Source organism: Pangasianodon hypophthalmus, chromosome 10, assembly GCF_027358585.1.
Source record: "Pangasianodon hypophthalmus isolate fPanHyp1 chromosome 10, fPanHyp1.pri, whole genome shotgun sequence".
NCBI classification, from domain to species: Eukaryota; Metazoa; Chordata; class Actinopteri; order Siluriformes; family Pangasiidae; genus Pangasianodon; species Pangasianodon hypophthalmus.
In genome coordinates, this window is record NC_069719.1 from 5344550 (window position 1) to 5367363 (window position 22814).

Below are 22814 nucleotides of genomic sequence, written 5' to 3' on the forward strand. Positions count from 1 at the left end.
TGGCGCTCAGAGGCAGACCTGCCAGGAGTGAGTTGCAGTAGTCCAGTCTTGAAATGACACGGGACTGAACAAGCACCTGTGTGGCCTGTGTGGAAAGAAATGGACAAATTCTTCTGATGTTATAAAGGAGAAATCGACATGAGCGTGACAGATTAGCAATGTGAGAGGAGAAAGACAGTTGATTGTCCATGGTTACCCCAAGGTTGTGTGCAGACCATAAACGGATAAGAAAAAACATGATGAGGTTGTCTTTAATAAAGAGAAAATTGGTAGTATTGGCAAATTGTTGCGGTACAAGAGGAATAAAACACTTTGGGACATGCTGTTATTGGGAAATGATCAACTTCAGGGTGGTCACAATAACTCCTCTTCATGTCAGACCTCATCGGACGACCTCTTCGCTAATTATTTCACTGTAACAGCATTTTCCCAGGTGTTTTAATCCTTACTTAAAAGTATGTACTATAACAATACACTTTGCTATGCAAAGAAGTACATTTGCACCAATAATGGTACATTGTGATTCATCTAAATCTAACATGATGTTTTGATAGTGTAAAGGAATTAAAAACATAGTCTCTTTGAATGAAGTATTACTCTACATTCTACAATTTAAAAAAACTTTGATTAAGCTGATTAAGAAAGTGCATGCCAGTTTCCTGACCCACAATACGACATCTCTAATATGACTAAACTGATTAGCCACAGAAGTGGAACAGCCATGAAGTTATGTAATTCTACTACTTAGCCTGGCCCTTTGCAAATGAAGACTGGACACCCTGGCGCAGTGATTAGAGTATAAAAAACAAGAAGAAATCATTTTTGTAAAGCGATTCTGTGCCTAAGTGTTGCCAAAGTATTCAACCCCCTTGACCTTTTCCACATTTTGTAGTGCTACACCCTGGAAGTAAATCTGGGATTATGTGTCATGAAGCTACACAAAATCTACATATTATATATATATATATATATATATATATATATATATATATATATATATATATATATATATATATATATATATATATATATACAGTCAGGTCCATAAATATTGGGACAGTGACACAGTTTTGGTAATTTTGCCTCTGTACACCACCACAATGGATTTGAAATGAAGCAATCAAGATGTGACTGAAGCATAGACTTTCAGCTTTAATTCAACGGCTTCAAGAAAAATACTGCATTAACCGTTTAGGAATTACAGCCATTTTTTACAGAGTTCCTCCATTTTCACAGGCTCAAAAGTAATGGGACAATTGACTGATAAGCAGTTTCATGGCCAGCTGTGGCCTGTTTCCTCCTTATATAACGATAAATTAAGGAGATAAAAGGTCTGGAGGTGATTCCAAGTGTTGAATTTGCATTTGGTAGCTGTTCATGGGCACTCTCAATATGCCGTCCAAAGAGGTGTTGATGCAAGTGAAGGAGGCCATCATTAGGCTGAAAAACCAAAACAGACCTATCAGAGAGATAGCAGAAACTTTAGGAGGGCCAAATCAACAATTTGGTACATTCTTAAAAAGAAGGAATGCACTGGCAACCTCAGCAACACCAAAAGGCCTGGGAGACCACAGAAAACAACTAAAGTGGATGATTGCAGAATTCTTTTCTTATTGAAGAACAACCCCTTCACAACATCTAGCCAAGTCAGGAACACTCTGGAGGAGGTAGGCCTATCATTGTCAAAGTCTACAATCAAGAGCCACTTCCATGAATGTAAATACAGACGGTTTACCTCAAGATGCAAACCACTGGTAACACTCAAGAACACAAAGGCCAGATTAGATTTTGCTAAAAAACCTCTAAAAAAAAGCCTGACCAGTTCTGATGCAAGATTAACTTGTACCAGAATGATGGGAAGAGAAAAGTATGGAGAAGGAAAGGAAGGGCTCATGATCCAAAGCATACCACATCATCCGTCAAACATGTGGAGGCAGTGTTATTGCATGGGCATGTTTGGCTGCCAATGGAACTGGGTCACTGGGGTTTATTGATAATGTGACTGTTGATAGAAGTTGCAGGATGAATTCTGAAGTGTACAGAGCTATACTTTCTGCTCAGATTCAGTCAAATGCTGCAAAACTGATAGGACAGCGCTTCACAGTACAGATGGATAACAACCCAAAACATACTGTGAGAGCAGCCCAAGAGCTTGGAAATTAAATGTTCTTAAATGGCCGAGTCAGTCACCTGACCTCAACCCAACTGAGCTGCTTTTCACTTGCTGAAGACAAATCTGAAGGCAGAATGACCCACAAACAAGCAGCAACTGAAGATGGCTGCTGTAAAGACCTGGCAAATCATCTCAAGGGAGGAAACTCAGCATTTGGTGATGTCCATGGGGTCCAGACTTCAGGTAGTCATTGACTGCAAAGGATTTACCTCCAAGTAATAAAAATAATCCTAATATTTATGATTATATTAGTTTGTCCCATTACTTTTGAGCCTGTGAAAATGGAGGAACTCTGTAAAAAATGGCTGTAATTCCTAAACGGTTAATGCAATATTTTTGTTAAACCCCTTGAATTAAAGCTGAAAGTCTACGCTTCAGTCACATCTTGACTGCTTCATTTCAAATCCACTGTGGTGGTGTACAGAGGCAAAATTACCAAAACTGTGTCACTGTCCCAATATTTATGGACCTGACTGTATATATAGTTTTCAAAATTATTTACAAATTTAAAAAAGTAAACGTTGTAATGGCACAAGTATTCACCTGCTGTGAAACTCCTAAATTACTTCTGGTGCAATCAGTTGCCATGAGAAGTTCAATAATTAGTTGAATGGAGTCACCCTGTTTGCAAGTAGTCACATGATCGCAGCGTTTACATTTACAACATGTAGCACATGCCCTTACCTAATGCACCTGTTCCTGGAAGGCCTCAGATTTTATTAGAGAACATGGCTAAACAAACATCACCATGAACACCAAGGAGCTTTCAAAACAAGTCCAGGGAAGAAGTTCTAGAAGAACAGCATTCAGTGTTTGGTTATAATAAATATCCCATACTTTCGACATCTTGTAGCGCTACATTAAATCCATTATTCATCCATTATCCAAAATTCAGTGATCAGGTAAAGAGGGACTAGTCGAAGAAGCAATCAAGAGGTGAAGGTTAACTCTGAAGGAGCTGGATTGATCCACAGTTTAAATGGGAAAAGCTGTTCACAGGACAACTCTAGCCTTGGCACTCCAAAAACCCAGACAAGGAGTTTGCCAAAAGACACGTTGCAGAATCCACAAACACATGGAAAAATGTTCTCTGGTCTGATAGCACCAAAATAGCACCAAAAAACTTTTTGGCCTTGCACAATGTTTGGCAGAGACCCATCACTGTTGATCACCCTAAAAACACCAACCACACAGTGAAGCATGGTGATGGTAGCGGCATCATGCTCAGAGAGTTACCTTTGGCCTCTTGGTTGCTTCTCTGATTAATCTCCTCTTAATCTTGTCACTGACCTGGTCTAGGCTGAGTCAGTGTACATGCGACTCCTAATTATAGATTTCCCACCACTACGAAGCAGGTGCATGAACAAACATTGACACTTAGATAACAAGCTGAACATGAAGTAACAATAGTGCAAAACACACAGAGGAATGGGGCAACCTGTAAATACAAAAACACAAGTTTTATTTTATTTAAATCAGCCAGAGAAACAAAATTGTGCATATTAAGTTACAAATAGACAATAAGTCAGCAATAAACAACAGCAGGAGAAATTCGCACATTCGCATAAAAAAAAAAAAAAGAAAAAAAAAAGTCAGTGTCTCCTTGTTATGTTATAAAATAGGCTTTGATTTGGTTTTCGTGGCACCCTTTTAAAACTGCTTCATGTGTTTTTACAGTTACAGAAAACATAGACCTGAGTCACTTTGTTAAATGATGCAAGAAAAAAGAACAAGTCTATATCACTCAAATGTGGCACAAGCACTCGAAGCTCGGTGAAAACCACTTCGTTCCAGCATAATCAGGTCACGTCTATTATCAGATAATTATCATAATTATACATAATGATCCCAGATAAAATTTTCTATTCATATAATCTAACATTTAATCAAACAACAGTCTAATTTTTGGTCCGTATCAGCAAGTGTTCCCTAAAATAACGAGACCTGGGTTATTTTTTTTTTGAGCTTCCAGGGATGTTTAAGGGTTCCAAGAGAGGCAAACAAGTCACTACTATACCCATTGAAATATGAAACATATAATCTTTATGACACGATCATTCAAGCTGATCAGTATGCAGAATTAGCTCTGTCCTGGTTCAAGAACTGCAAGATTCCAAAACCAGAACTCCAGTTGGAAAGTTTCACTGGTTCATAAATAATGGCAGTTAAACCTATATAGTCTATAAATATATAGTCATTTGTCTTTGACCATTTATTTATCTATCCTGATGTGTAAACATTACTTCAGAGGAACTTTTTTTTTTTTTTTTTTACTGCAAGCAGGCACAATGTGCAATATTTTGGTTTTTATGTTCAGCAGTGGAGAACATTGTCAGACCGTGTAGGAAAAGGAACCAACAGTGCACTTCAACATTCCACTCAGACTCAGATTAGAGTGCTCGAGTGCCATGTCGGAGGAAGAGGAATCCAGTGTCGTGATTAAAAAGGTGAGCAGGGTGTGTTTGCAACACCTACCCAGCAGGTGTAACTGTAACATAGATAACATCTCGGTTGTGCCCTGATGGTGAAAGAACAGTGACAGCGATCATTAAGAGGCACTGCTCTCGGTCATGGGATGGGAAAAAGATAAGCACATCATGCTCATGCTGGGTCTCTGACAAACAAACCCAAACAGCAAACTATAAACAAACCACATTTCCAACCCGGTTTCACGTCGTATCCAGGTGCGTCACATTAGGCACAGACAGATGAATACTGAAATGGGAAAATGCTCTTCTTTTGAAGCTTGCTTTTTCAGTGAAAGGCACAAGTGTTTTGGTGTCATACAGCTTCCATTCGAAGAGGTGAACGGAATTAAGTTGATGCAGCATGAAGCACTTTGGCTGGACAGACAATAACATGCCGTCTTGATTAAATTCAAAACATAAAAACTGACTGTGCAAAGGAATAAATAACCTATTACATACAATAGCTCCATTTAACATCAGTCATTACATGACCAAGAAAAGTACACGCCACTTTCCTGACCCACAATACTTATTCTCTGACCTAAATTCACATGAACCGATCTACAGAACTGTAATGAACTCATTTCATTCTTCTTTATCTGTAGTTGTGGCATTTAAAAAAAAAAAAAAAAAAAAAAAAAAAGGCCACACTCCTGGGGTACATCAAACATTATTGACACACTGTGAACCTTAAAAAAAAAAAAACCGAAACCGGCCAACATGTGTGAGAATCAACACCACTGGAACGATATGACCACTGATAAGTCAATGGTTTCACAACACATTAATCAAGTGGAGCTGATTACTGCACGTCATTTTTGTGTAATGCTTTAGCTTAACCTTCACGAATCAAGCTTTGGGAGGAAAAACAAAGCAGCACAAGCAGTTTTCAACAACACTTACTATCCTGTATCACACAAACAAAAGATAAATAAAAATGATAGAACATGCTTGACTATGGTGATTTCTTTTTTCTACTGCACCAAGTTCAAACCAGCTGAACTTCTCATGATCAAACTGTCTTTAGCATGTACTACATCAGCACATAAATTACTCTGACAGAGCAATGTATGGTCCATATGTAAAAACCTGTAACACTACTGGAGATATTCATGAAGTTAAAGAATTTTGAAATGTTCTCCATTAGCTTTGATCTCTTCAGAGACAAGATGCACAAACAGACCGTCTCTCACACATGAACAATAATAATAATAATAATAATAATAATAATAATGATAATCTTAGCTGCCAAATACAGACTAGCAACCCTGAGGTTGTTGAAAGGCCTCGTGTGAAGTTTTACTGACAATTTAAAGCGGGATCATTAAGCCACGCCCATATTTTTATCATATCCTGCGGACTTCTTGGGTGAACCAGCATCAGGCTCTTATAGGCACACGGGTTGTTACGATATTTCTCCTCAATGCCAAAAGTACGAAAACCCTTGTGCTTCTCCGGGGCAAGGCCCAGCTTCCTCAGGCACATGCCTGTGTAGACGTCATCAATGGGGTACAGCGGCACCCTGTTCATGATCCCATGAAGCCTCTTAGCCACTTTTCCGGAGTAAAGGTACCCTCCACCACCTGCGTATGGTGGATACCTCCCTACAAATATGTTTTCAGGGATGTAGTACTTAACTTTCTTGTCCCGGTGAGGTCCAGCATTTGTTATTACATCCCCAACAAACAGGTCCTGTGCCTTGGCAGGGGACAGACCCTTGAGGAAGTCTATAATAAGTAAAGTGTTGACGAAGACATCATCGTCACCCTTGAATATGAAGCTAGCATCCGGACAGCGAGTGTTGAACCACTCAAGGAAAAGGACCTCTTTAGCGGTTAGGTTAAAAAAGGAGTCCCTGTAGTCCCACTGAAGGATGTCTCCATGCATGGAGCTCTCATACTCTAACATCGGCGATAAATCTGGGAAGTGGTCCACAGCAGTGGCGTTGCCAAGGAGGAATACAGTCACAATGGTCTTATTTGCCAAGAGACCAGCTTGACCCCAAGATTCTCGTATCGCCTGACGCCGGTCGAAATGTGATGCCAACGATTTGATGGCCAGCAGCAGGAACGGCTGATTTTTGCATATCTGAGGCTGGTCTACGACCATGCGATAAGACCTGCATCGCATATACAACAGAAAGTCTTTAAAACGATCTGGAAGCAAGCTAAAATTCTTCACTTGTGTCATAACCTGGAAGTCCGGCTTGCAGGAGTCCTGGGCAACCGTGTTGTTTAGCCAGTCTGACAGAAGGCCACCGAGTGTGGCATTTGGTCCACGCAGGATCGGGTTGTACAAATGGTCCAGTTTCTGCTGCTGGCGGTTCCAGAAGGCCTCGTTGGGGGCCAGTTTGCCCCAGAATGGTTTGGTGGGGATTCGAATTTTGTGCCGGCCATTTTTATCTTGGTTGGAGCTTCTCGAAACTTCCACTATGATGAAGAAGAATGCAGTCATTATAGTCATCACAACGACCTTCAGCTTTCTTCGAGGTCCGTGCATGGTGCCAGCATTCACCACCTAGACAACAGAGATGCAGAGAGACATGTTAGATGATAGTCAACACAAAGTAAAACTTAATCACTGAACAAAAACAGGAAGATTTCTGGGAAACTAGACATTCATGTAAGTAGATATTGTCAAAAATCATTATTGTCATACAATTATCTTACACATCTGAGTATTTCAAGTGACATGAACTGTATGTTTGAGTTTTGTCTAGTGCTGTTCCACATGTAGCTTGAGTTAGGGTTTAAGATGAACTGCCTGGCAGTCTCTCTTTCTCTCTCTCTCTTTCTCTCTCTCTCTCCATCCCTCCCCACTCCCCCCTCTCCCTTCGGCAACCTTGTCTTAGCAACCAGACAGGTGAGGTTATACTGCAGTTGTATTTATGACCCTGACCTTCCTATTGTGTGCAGTCTTCCTCTTCCCCACAACAGTTTCCCCACCCTATTTCCCTTCAGCTCGTTTACCCGTTCTCTGCATCTCTGTCTTGTGACCCTCGCTGCTGTTCTACTTCATAGAAAAAGAAATCAACACATTTTATAACCATCATGTGCTCTGTATTTCCAGTCCCTCATGACAGAAATGCTTTAGGGACCTGCAACAAATCCCATTTGACCACGAACAGACTAGAGCAGCTGAACACAATTACAAAAACAGCAGACAAGCAGACATCATAAACAACTTTATGTATTAGTAATATGCTCTGTGGTAGAGCCACGTTTTTATAGATTTTTCTCTTAAAAATATCAAATTGAAAGTTTGCAATACATGTGAATAACATGAATAGTGTTACCTGTAAATAAAGATTTTTTCCCCAGAGTCTGAATTTCATTCCCTACTTGAAACATGAACAATGAAATGGATTTACAAAGTGCATATTAAATAACCCTCCAATTGTTTGAAAAACGGGGCCATCAATTGTTTCTGTTGGTGTCTATTGAGAAAAGCCTAGTTCAAAGCAGGAAGAGGAAAAGGTGTGGTTCACATAAGCTTAAGATCCTTCCACATAAGCAGTGTGTTGGGCAATAAGCAGGACTTAAGAGGAAAAATCAATTTTACACAAAAGTATGAATAATTACTGTCAACAAAGAACAATTCTACATCAGGAATATTTAGTCCAGTTCAGGAGAATCCTGCATCTTCAAGAAGTAAAAGCAAAAGTAGATTGCCTTTATTAAACAGTCATAAGACAGCATGGGAACAATAAAATAAACTCTGCTGAATAAACTTGCTAGTATATTAAAATCTCTGAAGACTCATTGCTCCTACTCAACGTACTACACCGATCTTACAGTGTATTATGGTCGACATCGTCATCCATGATTACAGAAGCTATTTTACACTTCACATGACAGGAAATGCAGGACACTAAAAAGCATTTGCATTATACACTCCCTGGCCAAAAAAAAAGGTCGCTGTTTGAGTTTAAATAAGCAAATACCTAAGAGCCTATGATTGGATCATTACTGCAGTGATTAATATGTTTCATCAGGTAACAGTTCTTTTAACCTTAACTGATGCAGTGTGTAGCTTCTCATTTCTTAAACAACCATAGCAGATTACGTATCCCGTGGTCGTGAAAAAGATGTTACTGAAGGGGAAAATTGTTGGCCTGCATCAAGCAAAGAAAACAACTAAAGAGATTGCTGAAATCACTGGAACTGGGTTATGAAATGTCCAGTGCATTATTAAAGCCTGGAAGGATAGTGGTGAACCGTCAACTTTACAGCAGAAATGTAGTCGGAAAAAAAAATCTTGAATGATTGTGATCGGAGATCTTTAAAACGCTTGGTGATGTCACATTGTAAAAAAATCGACAGGAGAACTCACGGCTATGTTTAATAGTGAAAGTAAGAGCATTTCTGCACGCACAATGTAATGAGAACTTACAGGATTTGGACTAAACAGCTGTGTGGCCACAAGAAAGCCACTTGTTAGTGAGGCTAATCGGAAAAAATGACTTCAATTTGCTAGGGAGCATAAAGACTGGACGGTGGAGCAATGGAAAAAGGTCATGTGGTCTGATAAAATCAGATTTACCCTATTCCAAAGCAATGGGTGTGTCAGGGTAAGAAGGGAAATGCATGAAGTGATTCACCCATCATGCATAGTGCCTACTGTACAAGCCTCTGGAGGCAGTGTTATGATTTGAGGTTGCATCAACTGGTCAGGTCGAGGCTCAGCCTCATTGTGCAGCAATAAAATGAAGTCAGCTGAGCACCTGAATGTACCGAATGACCAGGTTATCCCGTCAATGGACTTTTTCTTCCCTGATGGCACAGGCATATTCCAGGATGAAAATGCTAAGATTCATCAGGCTTAACTTGTGAAAGAGTCATTCAGGGAGCATGAGGAATCATTTTCACACATGAATTAGCCACCACGGAGTCCTGACCTCAACCCCATTGAAAGACTTTGGGATGTGCTGGAGAAGACTTTACGGAGAAGACTCTCCTGTCCTCAATGCAAGATCTCAGCCAAAAATGAATGCAACTCTGGATGGAAGTCAATCTGATGTTGTGAAGTTGCATAAGGTTGTTGAAACAATGCCAGGACGAATGTGTGCCGTAATCAAAGCTAAATGCAGCGCAACAAAATATTAGATTCGACTTTTTTTTTTGCCCAGGCAGTGTATTTTCTTTGTTCGCATGAACCTTCATTTGTAAATGTAAATGCAAATGTAATGTAAATGTATACTTTCCGCATGGTGTGTTGGTCTAAAATAACAGGGTGTAGTCTAAAGTTAAGCTGGACCATGGCCATAAAGGTTAAACATTTCCTGATTTGAGCTGTTAACATATGAAAATTATTCTGGGAAATTCAACCACTTCTTTACAAGTTTCCCAGCATATGTTAAAAATGATGCCACATTCGAATCGGAGGTGGGAACTCAGAATAATTTTGCTACTTTGTTTACTGTCGATGCTATGAGCAGCCATGTTGATATGACGTCATGTACTGAAAACAGGGTTGAGGAGACCTTTTTGACTTTCTGAATAGAAAGGTCTCTTCAACCCCGAGTTCAGCACATGACATCGTATCAACATGGCTGCTCATAGCATCGACATAAATGCCCCTCCCTACAGTGTGTGCCACACGGTGTGCTGGTGCAGCAGAAACCACAGTGTGGCAGTTTAGAATAATGACTAGAAAGAGTTAGTAAAAGAGGGAACTGAACAGGAAAGTGATAGACATTTCCCACTGACATTAGACAACAGACGTACAAGCAGCGAGGGTTGGGTATGCGATCATAAAAGCACACAAGCAAACCAGAAATGCAAGTCAGCAAGTCAGAAATGCAGTTACCAGATTTTAACATTTAAAGCTGACGGAGCTAAGATTGGGAATTTCACCCTCTCTGGTAGAAAAAAAAACACACAGAAGGCAAGAAATAAGAGTGGGGAAATAAGAAATGGGCGCATGAGCGGAGAGTTGAACCTCATCTGAGAGCTACGAATGACAAAGCAAAATTTTAGGTTGCACTAAAACTAGTTTCATGTCATTAAGGTTACATTAAACAGCTCTAGATAGCTAGAGAGCTAGAGTGGCATCTTGCCTACATCACAAAAGAGGGCTCATCGTCAATCCAAGTGATGCACTCCGCCCAAGGAGATGCTGCCTGTAGGCAACACGGCTATCCGTAGGGGAACAATGGCTCCGCCGCCACAAAGCAGTTTTGCCATCAATCATCTGTAGGTAGCCTAAATGAGAAGCTAATTTGTGCTGTACTACAAACCGGTGAATCAACAACGCCACCCAATTTCACAACAAGTCACCTGGTCATGTTTTAGCACGACTGTTGGTTAAATGTTTTTCTGAGGTATGCAAAGAGGTACTGATGATTTACTTTAAGCATTTTACAATAACAAACCGCTGGGTGGATGGCATTTCAATTCAAGTTGACGGATTAGCATTTCAGACTTAGAATCTCCAACTGCAGAAATCTCTCAATAATGAAATCAAGCAACTAATAATAATTTAACAGAGGGTTTGCATTGCATTTTGTTATCATTTGTAATGAAGTGTTACCTGTTGTCAGGGGAAATGGCAGGCAGGCAGGCAATGCTACAGGTGTATGTGACAAAGGTGTCCACTTCAGTCTTTACCCCATCCTAATACTTAGGCAGATGAGAACTGGAACGATGCAGCAATCTGTGGGGGGAAAAAAAAAACCTACTTGTATTAACACACCTCGTGTTTAGGGAATTAGAGGCGGAACCACAGCTGAATAAACGGGGCGGCTTACTAATTATGTAAGGCAACCAGTTCAGTTTCACACACGCACTTACTAGGCAACAAGCTAAAGCATGTATTCATTACCTAATCATGCTAACTTATCCATGAAGTGCAGGAGTAATGATTCACACGTGACATCATGAAACTTCGACACAAGAAAGAAGTGACCGTTTGTTAAACACCTTCTCTGCAATGGCTCTAAACATCACTTTTCCTTGTTATGTTTCCCACTGTGTTTGCCTATGGTCGTGGAAACAGCTGGTGGAACATGCTTAGTCAATCATACTCAAACATAATCACCTCCTTCTCCATCTCGTATCTTTTTTTTGGATAAATAAACCAGCACCCCCATCTGCCACGTTTGCACCTCTTTCACCACAGCCACTGTTCTTTATTTGTTTGCTCAAATCACCTTGGCGGCCCAAAAACAAGGCCAAAAATCTGCTCCTTCCAAAACCTTCACACTGCTTTAATATTCAATAGCACGATTACTACTGCAAACTCTATTGTATAATGCATGCAGCTATCTGTGGTACATTTTCGTTGGTGCTTTTCAAGTCTTTTGAAGTATACCACTAATGGATCACTTACACTGATTCAACAGATTTTACCACTCACTAGCCTGATTATCTGTACAACTGACAACACTTTAATAGACAGAAAAGGGATTGTTCCAGTCAGACACGCCTTATAGCCAGGAGGAGGAAAACACCAGGTGTCTGTGTTCTTTTCTCACATCTGAATACGACGAAAGCTCAACCTTTATACGCCCTAAGACACACATTAGCAGCAATGTTAACATGTACTTCACTTTGGCAGAAGTTTATACAGCTTAAAGTGCAGTCTTTGTCCCCAATCTACCTCCACCTCTGATATCTGAAAAAGATGTGCGTGTGTGTAAGTAAACACAGGAAACACTGAGCAGGGCTGTGCATGCTGGATAATAAGAAGCGAGAAAGTGGGGTAAGTAAAGCTCGATTCATCACGGTGCTCGGAAAACTCCAAACGCTTAACGTGGAAAGCAAGCATCAATTTTCTTAAACCTCGGTAGGAGCTGTTTGGGCAAGAACCAAATTTACACAAACGTTCCACTTGCCTCGAAGTGTCTGAGTTATATAACCTTATACAGACTTACTACAAAAAAAAGGCACAGAAGTGCATCACCTCTTTTGAACAGTATAAAAACTTTATGAAACTGTTTATATACAAATAAAATTTGTTCACTTTGTATCCGCTGACATTAAGTGTGCAACATATCACTAGCATTATGCAAATTTGTAGTCAGAAACATCCACTGAAACTACGTTAGCCTAGCCTTGTAAAAGTGCAAAACATTTTTTGCAATATGTTGTGAAAGATCGGCTTAAGAATTTCCATAAAGGTTTTTTAAAGTTTTTATGTTTAATAATCTTAATACATTAAACTACATTTGGACACCAAACAGGTCTTTACTGATTGCCTTTTGTTTACATATACAGTACTGTGCAAAAGTCTTAGGAAACCCCTTTTTTTTTTTTTTTAGTACAAACTTTGTTATAGATTTTTATTTTATGGCTTCTACATTATTGATTCAGTACAAAAACATTTTAGAATTCCCACATTTTAGCCAACCAGAAGCTTCTTTTCTCCCTCAGAGCCTTACAGGTGCTACTGAACACACAACAAATACAGCTTCAATGAGAGCACGAGCCTCAATGTGAGTCACAGAGCAAACTGTAAAAACACTCTGTTCACAGCACTGATGACTGCTAGCAGCGCCTGAAGCTTCAGCTAAATATTTAGGCGGCGGAAAACTTTTATTCAGAGCCAACCGTCAAACACACATTCTTCAAACACATTTGTGTGTACAAGAATGGCATGTTCAACTGCGCCTGCTGCATATCATGACTACTTACACTATGAGCTTGTGAAATACAGAGAGAGAGAGGGAGAGAGAGAGAGAGAGAGAGAGAGACATGTGAAGGAAGTGAGATATGCAGTGTAAAAGAGTGATTGAGAGCGCAGATAACATCATCAGCTCCACCCCTTTTCACACTTTCTATTAAGTGTAATAGAAAATGAGTGGTTAGTTATGTAAAGTATGACCTATGGACCAATGCAGGGGTTCTCAACTTTTTCTTTTTTTTTTTTTTAAACCAGTGACCTGATGCTTTAATCAGGTTCACCTATTACATGTTGCATAATATTTTCATAAGCATAAAGCCCTGGAGCATTCATTTCTGTGCTTTCTTGCCCTGGTCTTTAACTAGCTCAGTAAATATAAAGTACAAATATCTGTATGAACACACTGCATTACCACAGTATATGATCACAAAGTTTGTTAATCTGATGAGATTTTCACTTTGACGCTATGTGGTTTTAACAAACTTTGCATTTTTTCCCCTAATGCTGTCTTTATCATTATCTTTATCTCCTGTGAGCATATTCGTATCTCAATTGACCACAAGGTAGGGGACCTATGCGCAAATGACTCCAGCTAGATGAACCTGCCGCAATGTGTACATACAGTATTTACACACTCTGTACAGCACAGCGTTCCTGGTGCTACTGAGACCGCCGAAGTACATCTTGTTCAGGCCTGACAGTGGAGAACACAGCCTCACTGTGTAGAAAAATGGCTCAACTACTGAGCAAGATAGACTGCCAGCTTGAGAGAACATTCTTGGATGTGATCTTTTTACAACTAGCCATCACTGATTAGTGAGTTGTGAGTTGGGATATTTGTTATCAGTTGTAAACTAACTGGGTATGTGGTTAACGTAGCATCATGCAGTCATATAGGAGGCTCAGGGCTTTCACACAAAAACATAATTCAGGCACCACTTTCACACAAAAACATAATTCCTTATCACGTTTAGGAACCCTGTTATCACAGTCAATGCAGGCATGTTTCTGCAGAGGCTGTGATGTATGACTGCTCAAAGAATTCATTTCTTCATGGTTTACTTGTCCCACACACACACACGCGTATGCGCATACAAATACAGCCCTACCGAATTTGCAATTCAAACACAGGCTAAAATGATGTCGCATTTAAAGGAGACGGTGATGGATACACATAAGATCAGGGTGAGATCTGATGGAGCAGCATTAATCAGATTTTTAATCATTAAACAGGACAAAGACTGCAACTTTTGCTCCCATCAGTCATCTTGTTTTGGCACAGTGCACTATGACTGGATTAAACACAGATCACACAGCAATAGCATTGATGCATTATGACCAGAAAAGGAGAAAGACAGTGAGTAATATTAAACTGTTAAAGAAAATATCACTGTGTTTGCTAGGACTGATAGGCATGATGATGTTGAACAAGCTGCTCAACCACACCAAAGCACCAGACAGTATGTGGGCTGACCAACACACACAGTCACCTCTTTATACAGCACAATGTCATCATCGAGTGTAACCTCAGCTTCTTCCATCACTGAACAGTCTGAATAACCTTTAATGCTGAAGTGGAAAGTCTGTACAACCAACAATACTGTGAGATTATCTTACAGTCACACATCACAAAACTGTCTATCCTATTTAACAGTCACATGGCTTCACCCGTTTCAACAACCATTTCAGTCTCTTACATGACACAGCTTTCCAAGCCTTGGATGTAAACTCACAGGAAGGAATTGTGCAAATATTAACTGAGAACAGCACACAGGACATGAAGAAGTGCAAAGGAACATTCACATGAAAAGGTTTTACTGTGGCAGACTGCCATGGATAAGTTTCTGAATAATCTCCAAATTTTTTTATTTTTATTTGATAGGCTTCCAGGAATGACATGATTTTTCTTCCTTATATGGGTATGACGCAAAAACTCACATGTAAAATCTAACAAACTGCTCAAAAATGTAACAAAAAGCCCTTCAAGTTACAGTTGGTCTCCAAGTCACTGGATCATATGTGACAAAAATGGTGAAAAAATCCTTTTTTTCCCTGGCAGAATTACACTTATGTTTAATACTCATACCCTTAATAATATTTCAGAATTTTATTTTCAACCAAACAATATTGAAAGTGGTGCATCTGTAATCTTGTCTAGGCCATTATCAGTATCAGTATCTTCCTGCAGTGAGCTCTAGTCACACCATTTTAGTAGGAAAAGCAGGCAACCTCACTAACCATGACAATGATGCTTGTGCGCATCATCTCTTGCTTAAACAGACAAGACACATCAGGTATTTACAAGTTAAATTTCAGCTGTCTCCTGAAGGTCCTTATCTGATCTATATTTAAATGCATTAATCCTTGGCATCTTCAACTGCACAATGTACACAGCCTGAACAAGTGTTAATGATAATACTGTTGTTGTTCAGACTTTCAGACTTTCAGACAATTCAGACGATTATCTTACATTTAATACTGCAAAACTTATCTATGCTTTCATCACAGCTTAACATCGGCACACGGCTCTGTGTGTGTCAACAACCATCTCAAACTTACACATGATACAGCTTTAAAAGCCTTGCGTATGAAGTCATGGGACTGAGAACATCAAGCAGGACACCTAGAAACATGACCAAGCACTGGAGAATGAGTCATTAAGAAAAACTTGATCATTAATTGTAGGAGGAAAGGGCTGCACAATGATGCCCGTGGTTGATGTACAACTTCCTGTTTATTAATTATGCTTCAGTGCTAATGACTGTTCAATGGAACGTTCAGCATTTTAATTGCCTGAGAGCTGCTGTTGGGCCGTTGAGCAAGAATCTTAACCTGTAACTGCTTGGTTGTGCTCAAAATGTCTGCCAAATGAATGAATGTATAAAATGGAAACCCAACTGAAACCAGTTTCCTACTATATTTAACCAATATTAGGTAGAAAATTGGACAAATGATGTTGCGAATTTGTGATGTTTAATTGAGACACAGCAACTATACGTTAAGTATGTGAGCTTATTTGGATGTGACTAACTTTTTTATTATTACTTTTTTTTTTTAATCCTGTAAACTGGTGGTTTTCCATTCCAGTGATGAGACCCAGTGTCCTGCAGTCTTTTAAGTTTTCTCTACTCCCAAAACACCTGATCCAACTTGTTAGTTAATTAACAAAGTAGATGAGACAGATCTGTCCAGTGTGAGAACAATGTTGTAACCTCTAGTAGAAATGTATCCTGTGCTAATACAAAGAGGTGTCAGTTGATACAGTGTCAATGAACATGTGCTCATGTAATTGAATTCTGCAAATCATAAATTATTCTCACTATTTGCTGCACAATATCAAACCCTTCGCCAAGTATGAGTGACTTCTCATTGGTAGACGTGGAAAATGCCACAAGTGCTGAGCTAGGCATCAAATTCTACTAGTAATTAGCTTTCAGTCATAGAGAGTAAGGGTATAACAATACACTCATGATTCGATTCATGATACTGGTTCATGATTCTATTTGATTTGATTCTCAGAATATTATGAACAAAATTTGAATGAAGAAACATTATGACTTAAAAGACACCTTTTTTTATGCCTGAATCAAACAGTGCAAAACAATGTGGATTTTGTCTATAGAAAACTAAATAAATCAAAGATGGCTAAGAACAGAGGTTTAATATTGTAAACAAAATGCACTACAAGTTCACCATATCTTAAATAAATACATTTATAAATTCTCCAGAATATTTGATTAAATAAACAATGTCTCTGACCTGGGGAAAATGATCGTTTGAAACATAAAGTGCTCTGTAGCAGAGTCTGAGGAAACAGGAAACGGGCTAAACCAGCTAAAATTTGTGACTTCCGCAGCCTCATTCTTGGGCACTCTAGATCACAGTGATGTGTGACTGGTGCTGTGGGAAAGGTAGTGAAGAGCTTTTTTAAACTGTTACAACGTGGTCATGTAATCGTATAACATATAGTGTGTGTATGCATGACCCGGAGCTATCGGGCCCATTGTGGGCGCATTATATTTTATCTCTGTGGGTTGCACAGATTGAGACCTCTGGTGTTCAAATAGTGCAACTGAATTAGACGCATAATTAATAGAATGTCGATTCCCACAAAGTAAATTGCACAGTCCCATGATGCACATCACATTTTGCATGGTTATATCCCAATTAAGAGAGTCAGGCTGAGAAGCTTTAGACACATTCTGAGATAGTGAGTCATGTCAAGATCAAGCATCCACTCAGCCTCACGAATTAGTGAAATCCAAAGTGTGTAAGTGATTTCCCCTAAAAACTTTGTTGTAGTCTTCCAGGAAAATGCCAAGGTGAAAGCACATACTGTAAAAGAACTGTATACCAGCATGAACTTTTTAATACCGTTCCAGTTCTAGCAATAATATATGCATGTAATAACATACGGATGGACTGGTTTACAGTGTATCAATAACACAAGCAATTTATGCTGAAATTTTACACTTCAAACATCCACATGCAGGCATCCCAGGGATCTTTAGGTTTTGATAGGGTGGGGCACCCGAAAAAGGAGGAAAACTGAATGGAGAGAAAAAATGAGCGAAATTAGATCTGGGCAAAATAAATTCGCAATGGGATTTCCGTTCATTTTTGATGCACTTTACCAGCTGCACAAAAGGCAGTTATGTATAACACTGCAACTAATCTGTAGTTTGGCAAGACTTTTGAGTGAAGAAAGGCAGCTCATTTCCTTTTGGACTGTACTACTGTGCATTAGTCTTGTTCCTCTGCATGCTTCTGCTCCAAGTGTTCGAGTAAATTTGTCATGTTCGTACTTTTAGATGCTTTCTCCAAATATTTCACAGCATTGGAATTCCATGCAACTGAAGTGATAGTGTCATATCACAGGATGTTAACCAGCTTAGCCTTATAACTCACTCATACGTCATGTTACTGACAGGATACTGAAACTTCAGCGTGGGCGGTATGGCAAAAAATATTACACCACAATAAATATATATAAATATATATAAATATATATTACGATACATAATTTTGCTAAGGCTTTTTGCTAACAAGAGCCACTATAGGTTCATATTGTTTTGTGTAGTGTAGTTACAATAAACAAACAAATAAACAAATAAATAAATGAAACAACTGGTAGAAAAAATCAATTTTGATGTCCTGTCAGTTACTTTTTACAGTGAGTAGCAAAGGAGTTATAAAAGAACAGACACCAACGACATCAGTCTCAATATCATGTCACCATACCGCCCAGCCCTAACGCAGCTCTGCCACATTTCAAACCAGGAAAAATCTGGTACAAAGCAAGATGACTTAAATTGCACAAGGCAAACACACACATCAAAATGGAGAGAATGACACACTCAAGATAGCATTGCAATCCAAAAATGAGTTTCCGTCACCTTTTATCATTACAACTCTATCATCTCAGCCAAAGTGTACAAACTTTCTGATATTCACCCATTTCTTTTATATTTATATTAATTTCCATCTCCAATCTCTGAATCTCCATTTGTCATAAAGCTATCTGCTATGAAGAACAAGAAAGTACTGAGAAGGGAAAAAAATTCACTTTGCAATGGAATTCTAAGGGCAGATGTTGACTTGTATTAATACAAGTTTATGTTAAAGGCACATTTTTGTGGAGTACTTTATTTAGTATTTATATTTATGGTTACCAACATAGCTAGTAAACATGGGAGTGCCTTTGTTTCTGTGCAATTTCTCAGGAACACCACAGAATCTTCCAGGAAGCATGAGTAACCTGAAATAATTTGGACTTTATTGTTCCAGTTTTGGAAATTTTGACTGGATTCAACAGCTGCCCTTAGATTTCCATGACAAGTAAGTTTGGAGTAAGCAGGTCTCCTGTTCGTTTCTCAGTACAGGGAAGTGCTGTGGTGACATTCCTTTCTCGGGTAATCATACACACACTATGTGAATATGAATATGCTACATAGAAATCTACCGAAAATAGAGGAGGATTCTTCTAAGTCGCAGCTTGTCTGTTCTAAGAAGTTGTTACCAACACAATCACGTATGACAACAGTGTAACCAAGAGATACTGGCATGCCACAGTGAAGTGCCACAGGAGAGGAGCCCGATATAGAATAAAGGTCAAACATCAACTACAATTGCAGCAATGCAAAGCCACTGCATCTGTAACCGACATCTGAAGAGTTTTAGTTCTAACAAAAAGGCAAGAACTTCAAGGTTACGACTGAAAACAAGAGTGAAACTGAGCTGTAGCTTTCCTCATTGTTAGAGTGGTACCTAGGGATGAGTGATATGACTAAAAAAAAATTTGACATCACTATTCTCAAAGGCATTTCTACGATGTGTAGGTTTGCTCACAAAGCACCAGCACCACTGTAGTGCTGCATTTAAAAAAAATAAACCTATTAAATAATACTTTATTCAATGTCTACAAAACATATTTTGTAAATTTAAAACTAACATTTTTATATTTTTAAAAAATTAATCAAAAATATTTAACAGTTAAAAGGAAAAAAAAATTCTGAAGAACTTGTAACCTTTTACAATTTTAAAGATTAAGTACACCATTTAAACACATAATGTATAAAAAGATATCACATTATCTCAGTTTTTAAATTTATTTTAAAAAGAAACTAAAATGCTGTAATTCAATTTTAATAGTACGATTCATTATAAAAATTTTCAATGTAATTGAAAAAAATTAAATGAAAACTTTTAATGTTATAAAAAGATATCACAAAACCATGACATCTCAGAAAAGTGTGGCAATTTATCATGATATCGATATTATATTATCATATTAACCAGCCCTACCCTTCACACAGACAGACACACAGACATGACTACCCAGCAGTGTATGTTAGTTTCACTTTCTCAGATGTCAATCACACACGGCGTCTAATTTGGCCAGGAATTTCCCACCACTTCAACTTAGAACTGATGAAGTTCTTCAGAAGAGTGAAAAAGTTCAGGTCAATTCAAGTTTTAAATGATTCCAGACGCTGCAACTTATTACTACTAATTTCCACCAGTGCGCCAGTCATTAATGTTTCGTTAGCACCAACATTATGATAACATTCCCATAACTCTCGTAATTTTACACCATCATCAAACACCAACAATCCTGTTGATAACAAACAGCAGTATTATAATTAAGCTAGTGGAAATGTTTGCGGCAAAAAAAAATTAGAGTAATTGCTCTAATTACAGCATGCTTGCTGCATTACGATCAAGCTTTTATACTTACAAGCGATTCTGTATCGCAGACGGTGTGTGCTGTTTCACAAAATCACACAAAATCCATCATTTTTTTTCACAACGCTGTAAATACACTCACTGTGTTAATGAGCCATCCTAACAAAAAGGAAAAAAAAAAAAAAAAAAGAATTCAAACAAGTTGGCTATCTAACTGAATTTCCGCAGACATAAATTCACATTTTAAACTACACAGCGAAGCAACACACAGAAATACAGTTCAGTTCTGTGAGAGAGAGTGTGTCTGTAAGTGTGTGTGCATATATGTGTGTGTACTTTGCAGTCTCTGAAAAGCCTCAGAGTTATTTTCCACGCCGGTGGGCCTCCGTGTGGAATTCAGTAACTGAGAGTGTGACATCACAGGATTCCCCTGGAGCAGGACTTGAGGGAATTTAACGTTCCCAGTCACATGCTACCAAAGGAAAAATAGTGCTAATTAAAAGACACCAAAATGTGAAATATGTAGCATGTCTGCCACTGCAGGCTGAATCAAAATCACAGCGGTGGTTATGTGCTCTCGTATTAGAAGAGCTGAGCAGCACGGATCTAGTGACCAGGTTTGGTTTGGTTGCTAGCTAGTAATTTATTTTTACATTTATTCCAAAGTGATTAAAGTGAGCTGAGCAGAAGAGAAGTGTTTTGCTCAAGGGCCCAACAGTAGGGTTGTTACAGTTTCACTGTTTTCACAGTATATGTTCGCACAATTACTTTGACCACCACTGACCTTTCCAAGCTTTCAAGTTCCTTACTTCAGTGGTTCTCATCCCTTTTGTGTCCACCTGCGATTTTCCAATCTCCTCCCTCTGGGCTTGCCATAAATCATAATCATAAATCATATTACAGCAACCTCTGTTTTTTTGGCACAGGGGGATTCGACTGCACTGAAAACCCTTTTCCTGTGTAATCCGCTACTGTTATAAACATTATACTGACACCTCTGCTGCTACTCCTAGCCTGTTCCTAACTTTATCATACACAACTGCTATCAGCCTCACAGAGGAACATGGCATTGCTGACCAGAACTAAAGCAATTATCTATTTTTAAGTAGTGCTGCACACTGCTGCTCTGGTTAGTTTTTTTGGCTCACTTTTTTCCCCCTCACAGCCACTCTTTCTTTATAACGACATTGTGATAAATACTGACAATGGGCCTCTTTTATCAAGCTGGATACAAACAGATTTATTCATAAATCATTCGTACGAGCGTTTACACAAAAAATTTGGGATTCGTGAAAACCCTGTAAATTCAGAAAAACATTCTTATCCTACTCGTGCCCCTGAGTTTGTGTAAATGTACGCATAAGACTAGCTAATGTAAGCTTCGGCTTGATCGACATCTGATCATATAATTTATATTGATTACTGCACTTTTATATGTGGAATATTCTGAGTAGTTTAAATTGCTTATGTTTATTGTTATGGCACCAGGATGCACTATGGGAAGAAGGCAAGCTGGCTTAGGCACTGGGATGCTCTAAGCGATGTTCTGCTACTTGTGGAGTTCATGCCTCGATAGGTCAGAGCTGTTCTGGCAGCACAAGGAGGACCTACACAATATTAGGCAGGTGGTTTTAATGTTATGGCTGATCGGTGTATATTATTAAATATTTTATTTAACATAGCAGTGAGTCAAAAATCTTTCACTTCTGCCTTTCAGCCTTTACCCTGATCATTCATTTCATGCTCCCAGCTGTCTGTGCACTTGACCTTTTATGAAGTTTTGTGGGCGTCACTACATGCAAATGAGCTGTCAGGAATGTGCTGTCCATGTTACAGGTGATCAACATACGAACGCAAGTACAAAGAAAATCAGCACTTCTGAAACTTTTATAAATCTTCTTGTATTCTTTTTTCAAATTTATGGTGAATAAACCTACCTTACATGAAATTATACCACTTGATCTGTCAGTAAAATAAGCACAACTTATGTTTTATTCAGGGTACTGTAGACCTGAGACCAAAACAAAACCTTGTTGAGTGATTACCATTCTAGTAGGCTAGACCCTTGCTTTGCAATCATTATAAATGCACTCAGGATACATGCTTGATTACTACAGTGATTCTGTGATATTTTTATACTAGGTGACAGTTTGGTGGTAACTTACAACCATCTAGCCCTAACCACTGAGCCCACACTGCTTCTTCAAAGTGATTTTTAAAAACACACTGCCATGGGGCCCTGACCACACCCACTATCTTCCCCCATGTTTATTTCATACCTGTGGGAGGCACCTGCTCATTAGCTTCACAGCTTAGTTAAAACACAGCTAAAAACACACAACAGTGTTTCCTGAGAGTGAGCTCAC

General features: G+C 38.9%; 1 protein-coding gene across 2 annotated transcripts in view; it reads right to left on the bottom strand.

Moving 5' to 3' along the window:
* Window positions 1–3615: 3615 nt before the first annotated feature.
* The window catches only part of b3gnt2b (UDP-GlcNAc:betaGal beta-1,3-N-acetylglucosaminyltransferase 2b), a 28755-nt gene continuing 9556 nt past the window's right edge, over window positions 3616–22814 (bottom strand). For both annotated transcript variants that reach the window (XM_034308331.2, XM_053237595.1), the window contains 2 exons: window positions 11173–11295; window positions 3616–7158 (listed from right to left, as the gene is read on the bottom strand). In XM_034308331.2, the coding sequence (XP_034164222.2) occupies window positions 5941–7140 (1200 nt within the window). In that variant the 5' untranslated portion in view covers window positions 7141–7158; window positions 11173–11295 and the 3' untranslated portion in view covers window positions 3616–5940. The remainder of the gene's footprint in view (window positions 7159–11172; window positions 11296–22814) is intronic.